The following is a 6,000-nucleotide window of genomic DNA, read 5'->3' as shown; positions in this document are numbered from 1 at the left end:
TTTTTTTTTTTTTTTTTTTTTTTTTTTTTTTTTTGTGATTATTTCACATCCTGATTTAGTTTCTAACCGGGCAGTCAGGAGTCCCATGGCAGTTCAGGCCAGTCTCTGTTATCGTATGTAGTCCTGCTGGTGGGCAGTACAGGCTTTTGATCTCATTGTGAACTGTTTAAGGGAGCTAAGTGGTACAAACCCCTTAACAGATGGTTAGATATCCTTTTAGCTGGTTATATACCCTGGTTTACTTGGTGTTGATGCAAAGGGTCAGCAGAAGCGGGAGGGAGGGAGGAACAGAACCGTGACACAAAGAGACAACCAGCTCCTGGATGTGCCTCCTTAGAACTTCTAGTTAACCATCTGGTCTTTACAGTCTACACTTATATCCATTTGATCTTGCAAAAAGCCTTTAAAATTATTCCATCTCCCTAGTGTATATTCCCAAGAATTTGGATTCCTTCTTTAGTCCTTTTGTTTTGCTACCTTTATCTGAGTTCTTGAAATATATTTTTAATTCTCCTAATTATCATAGGAGTTCTCCTTCATGACTTTTTTATCTCTCCTCTCAGTAGGCTTGTTGACTTCATTCCTGAACTTCCCAATGAATTCTTTAAAATGTTTACGTGTTCATACTGAAAATACCTTTCTGGTTGGTAATGTGATTCTAAGATGCCTTTTCACACCTTTCTATTGATTGTCTTAAAATTGAGCTGTGGGCTCTCTTGTCTCTGCTTTCCAATGATAAGTCTGCAGATCATAGTAGCAGCTCTGGTAATTAGTCTCCTAAGTGATCTTAGAAGTGGAGAAACATTTAATATGATTATTTAAGTCTGTGTCATCTAATGCTTCCCATATAATAATTAGATGCATCTTGTATTCTAAATGTAAGGACCCTTCTATTAAATTTTTTTTCTGAACTATATTCTTTAATGAGGGCAGAAGGTTAATGCCTTGGTTACTCAAGTCGATAAAGACTGGGCTTGCCAGCTCTCCTCACATTTCATAGTGGTGCACAACGTAGAGCTTAAACTTTCTCTGTCAGATTTCCAGTTAATTGTTTTCATTTTCTTTTCCTCACATCTTGTCACTTACTGGCTTTATTAGTTAGGTAGTGATATACTTGCCTGCAGCAAGAATCTTTTATTTGATGTGAGCAATTTAACAGTGAGAGCATATTAGAATGTGTCATCTAAGTGTAAATGAAAGCATTCTCATATGAAAGATTAAGGAAAGATTATATTGCAGTCATATTTATTTTGCTAGGAAAGCTGTTCTTTGTTTTCAAATTTAATACCTATATATTAAAATAACTACATAATGAATATTGGCTATGTATTTTAGAGTTTTTTATAGTTGATTAACATTTAATGCCATGCTTCTAACTATGCCTTTTCACAAGAACTTACTCTCCTATATTCTAGTGTGTCTTAAATTGAAATTAGAATAGGAGAATCTGGAGAACATTGATGCCTTCCAAGACAATTGAAAGCAAACCTGTAATGTAAATAACATTATAGAATCTAAAATACTATTTCCTTAAAATGGTATGATTTTTTTCCCTGCTTTGATCTGTTTCAGAATAGCTTTATTAATCCTGGTGATTTTTTTTTTTTTTTTTAAAGAACTTTGCTTTTCTCTGTGAATGCTTTCTGGCGGGCAGCCAGTCAAACTGGGGAGGCTTTCCTAATTGCCTCCTCCCATTTCCTGAAACCTCCTGCCACGCTCTGTTTCATGCTTGGAGTAGCAAAGCATATGTTTTGATATCTAAATGATAACTGGAAATATGTAACACAAATTTATCTTCAAGGTTTTTATTTGCATGTTTTGAACCTATAGGTTTTGGGAAACCCAGTAGAGGAAGTAAGGTCTGACTACAAAACCGAAAAGGCTGTTTTTGACAGCAACGTTGTGGAAAGTCTCAGGGTGAGAAAGCTGATGTGGAAGTCACAGAATCACAGAATCATGTTGGTTGGAGATCTACCTGTGGAGATGGTCAAGACCTAACTGAGCATGGTCTTGGGCAACCTTCTCTAGCTTGACCCTTCTTGAACAGAGGTTGGACTAGATGATCTCCAAATGTCCCTATCTATCTGAACAATTATGTGTGATTTCGAACTAGTACTCTATCTCCTTAGTCTTTTTGAAGAGATCATGTGCTGTTCATTGCAGGTTTGATAATAAATAATTCCAACTATTGTATTAACTTTGTGGTGAGAACACAGCAGAAACAGTAAGCCTCCTGCTGTCGTGGTACCTCTTGTTCAAGATGCTTTACAAACAAATTTTAACCTTCACACTACCCTGATGTGGGTGGTTTGCCTGAGGAGGAGGCTGGGGGAGTGGGAAGGCCCAGCCTCCTCAGACCAGGGCTGCCATAGCCCTAGGGCCCTTCCCCTCTGCCCCACCATGAACCTTGTGGGGCTCCTTAGTGGCTTTGGTTGGCAGAAGGCAGACGTGCTCCTGTGCTTTCCCATAAAGGCTTTTCCCTTATATGTGCGCTATCTACATCGCCTTAATTAGAATTAATTCAAATGCTGGTGTGAAGGATGTGAGAGAAATGTCTCTAACGGTGGACTACATTTGAAAAGCTGCTTCTCTTCCAAATACGCGAAGGGCTACTTGAATGCATTTTTCCATGGTGCATTCTGGTTGGCTTTGAGAAATGGTTGAATAAATTTTTAATGTTTCTTTTTTCTTCCTGACACTTTCATGTGGTGAATTTTTTTTTTATTTTGTGTGAGCTGCTTAGCTAATGGGAGGAGGAGGCCTCGGTGTGTCCTGGGGGGCTGTGCTGGGAGCTGGGTTATCACGCTGGGAGCCTGCTGTGAGCATTTACCTATTGTAACAAAGGATCTGCTGATGCCATTTTATCATTAAACAATCTATATTACTCACATGAGGTTTTGGAGGCTCCCAGCAGTTCTGTCAGGCTAACCTTGTTGCTAAAGATGATTTTGTGCTCTTAGTTTGGTGAGTCAGTCAGGCAGTGGGGTGCTGGCCGAAGCTGCCGCCATTTTATGATGAAGCCTTTCTGCTGTCAGAGGAGCCAGGAACTGTGGCCGAGCTTCAGGAGCCACGTGCATGCCTTTAGGTGACCCCATTTCTCGCTGAGGTGGTGGCAGTGGCCCATGCTGGCGTGGGGTTGTCAGTGCGGACCCGGTGGAGCTGCCATGGATGGAAGATGTGGTGTCTCTGCTGCTGCTGGGCCATGGTCACGTTGTATCTCAGCTGGCTTCAGTCAGAATGTGTTTTTGTGTGTGTGCCGCCAATGTACTTCCAGTTTTAATGACAAAAGAAATTGCTATTGATTGTCACCATTGGTTCTCTTAAGGAAACTGGAATATAAATTTCCTTCAAATCAGAGCACAGGTTTGTTGGAAGATTTGGTGAACACCAAAGCATGTACCGCACTGGGCTCTGCTCTTCATATGTTTTTCGAACACCTTTTTTTACAGTTTATGTATGTGCGTGCTCCTGTGTGTGTTCCACATGGGCATTTCTGTCTTTTGCACAAAAGTCTCATTTAGAGCCATCGCATAATTCGGAGGAAATGCAACAGTGTTAAGGCAGAATAAAAGGCAGCTGTGCTTTAGCTCCAGCTAGGGCGGTAGAGTTTTTGGCATTGTATTTGGAATACTTATAAATCAAGTCAAGGAACAACCAAAAAAAATCACAAAACAATCCATTCAATATAACAATAATGAAATTGCACACTAATAATAGTAATGCTTGGCCTTGGTTTTTCTTGGAGGTGGAAACCATGCTAACGTTCTGTTTAAACTCAGAGCTGGGGACACTTGGCATCCTCAGTTAGTCACTTTGACTTATGTGTGCTTACTTGGATTGTAGCATCTCCTGTTTTCAAAACTATGAATACATTTATGCTTTTTATTTGATCTTAGTATACATGCAATGTGAATTGAAGTGAGTTATTCCTTCTATCGTTACATCAAACCTTGAACTTCCAATACAGCCATTAGCAACCACTGTGTGTGCCCATGGATATGCTTCTAGAGTTCATTAGGTGTTTTTTCTTCCTTTTCATCTTTTGGAACCTGGAAATCAATTCTTCCAGCTTGTTCCACTTAAATGGTGTAATATTTTATGATGTAAAAAGGACGTAGAGTCTCTTTTGAATTTATAACTGTAATTTAATTTATTCTTGTAGGTGTAGCGTCTATGACTGTGCCAGTGTACATCGCAGAAGTTGCTCCTCCACACTTAAGAGGCAGATTAGTCACCATTAACACTCTGTTCATCACTGGGGGGCAGTTTTTTGCAAGTGTCGTCGATGGACTCTTCAGCTACCTCGCGAAGGACGGATGGAGGTTTGTGAGTCTTCCTTGCTAAAAGCAAAACTAGCATGGTCATGATTTGTGCAACAGCTATTATATTTCTTGTGGGTAAAATAGAGCTTATGTATAAAGTGGTAAAACTGTATGTTGAAATGGAACTTTAATTATTAACTCTTGCTAAATGATATCCATACTACTCTAACTTCAGCTTAGTGTTCATAGTATGCTTAGTGTTTTTGACTTCACTGAACTTTAAAATGGAGGAGCAATAAATATGCATCAACAAGCTTGAATGATTGTCATGATGTTTATGAAAGTAGCTTGCCTTTTCCTTTTGCATTTAGAATAATTGCATGCTGATTTTTCAAAAAGCAAATTTCTACTGAGTATGACGCTGTATGTGCAAAATACAGCTGTATTTTGAATGTTCTTAATCTGAGCAGAAGTAATCCAGTCAGAATTGAATTGAAGGATATTGTGGCAAGTTAAAAGTTTGGGTTATTGAATAATACAAATCTCTTTTACTGTACTTCCTGGATATTGTGTTTTTCCTAAGTGTTCACTAAGGAACATGGCTAAGTGTTCTCAACTGCAGCCTTATACCTACTCTCTTTATAGTGGTGTGTAATTTGAGATAGATGAGAAATTTCAGTGGCTCAGTATTTTACTTGCAGTGCTGATTTGAAAAAATAATTAACAGAAATGTGTAGGAGGAATAACTTATACATTCCAGCTTCTGGAAACTTGTGCTTAATTATGTGTGATTTTCTCTTGAAACACTCTTGGAAAAGTGATGTGTGTTGTTGTAAGGTCTTTGATTTCTATTGCTATAGCCTGGAATCGTAGTGCTATTTGAAAATCCTAATATGTAGGATTCTCCCCCCACCCAGAACAGCTTGGAACATAAATATTATGATGTCCTCTGGCTTCTAATGGAGTTGAATAGGGAATTCTAGGTGCACTGACATTTGAGGTTTAAGTTAGGAACAACTAATTTGGGAGTTGGTACGTAGAAAAACCTGGAAGCTGACCTTTTTATAGTATGTAGAGAAATATGATTTAAAACAAAAAGTTGATGTTATCTTCTTAATGAATCTGTGGTTTAATTTTTGTATGTCTGAAGATTCAAGAAGTTTGAGTTTTTACTCTTCATCCATATTATTGTTTCCTTAAGAAAAAAAATCAATTCATGCTGATTTTGTTTAATTTTGATTTAAGTTTTAGCTCTACTTTGTGCTTTCTGAAAATGCATTGGTTACGCTAGCTCAAATGAAATAGCATTTCACATTTTTATGTGAAGCTTTTCATGACCTTTTCATTATGATGCAGCTGCATTCTCTGACAGACTGTATGTCCACTTGTGGAGAATGGAGAAACAACCTTCACTGAAAGAAAAACTTAGCTTTATAGGATGACTAATCCCTATCTGGAATTAAAGAAGTATGCTCAATTTTGAGAAAAGTTAGTGGTATGCAGTAATGCATTTCTAGGTAAAATGCAAACCAAAGTATTTGATCCTGGATACTAATTATTCAGTAGTAGCTTTGTTGTTTTAAATTAACTTTTAACCTAAATAATTTGCTAATGCAATGGCTCCTTAAGCATGGGACTGGGTGGGAGGAATGGACAAGTAAAGATACTTATTTAGAAATGGAGCTCTGAGTCGCTGTTAGAGGCGTTGTGCACTTTCTGTTTAGGCAGATTTTTTTAG

At 38.1% G+C, this 6,000-nt stretch overlaps 1 protein-coding gene across 2 annotated transcripts in view; it reads left to right on the top strand.

The window, feature by feature from the left end:
• SLC2A13 (solute carrier family 2 (facilitated glucose transporter), member 13) overlaps nucleotides 1-6,000 on the top strand; it is a 155,410-nt gene that overhangs the window by 22,728 nt on the left and 126,682 nt on the right. For both annotated transcript variants that reach the window (XM_014963998.1, XM_014963997.1), the window contains exon 2: nucleotides 4,163-4,322. In XM_014963998.1, coding sequence (XP_014819484.1) covers nucleotides 4,163-4,322 — 160 coding nt within the window. The remainder of the gene's footprint in view (nucleotides 1-4,162; nucleotides 4,323-6,000) is intronic.

Source organism: Calidris pugnax, unplaced genomic scaffold (assembly GCF_001431845.1).
Source record: "Calidris pugnax isolate Ruff unplaced genomic scaffold, ASM143184v1 scaffold44, whole genome shotgun sequence".
Classification (NCBI taxonomy): Eukaryota; Metazoa; Chordata; class Aves; order Charadriiformes; family Scolopacidae; genus Calidris; species Calidris pugnax.
Note: the sequence above shows the minus strand (reverse complement) of the source record. Positions and strands in the feature narration are given on the sequence as shown.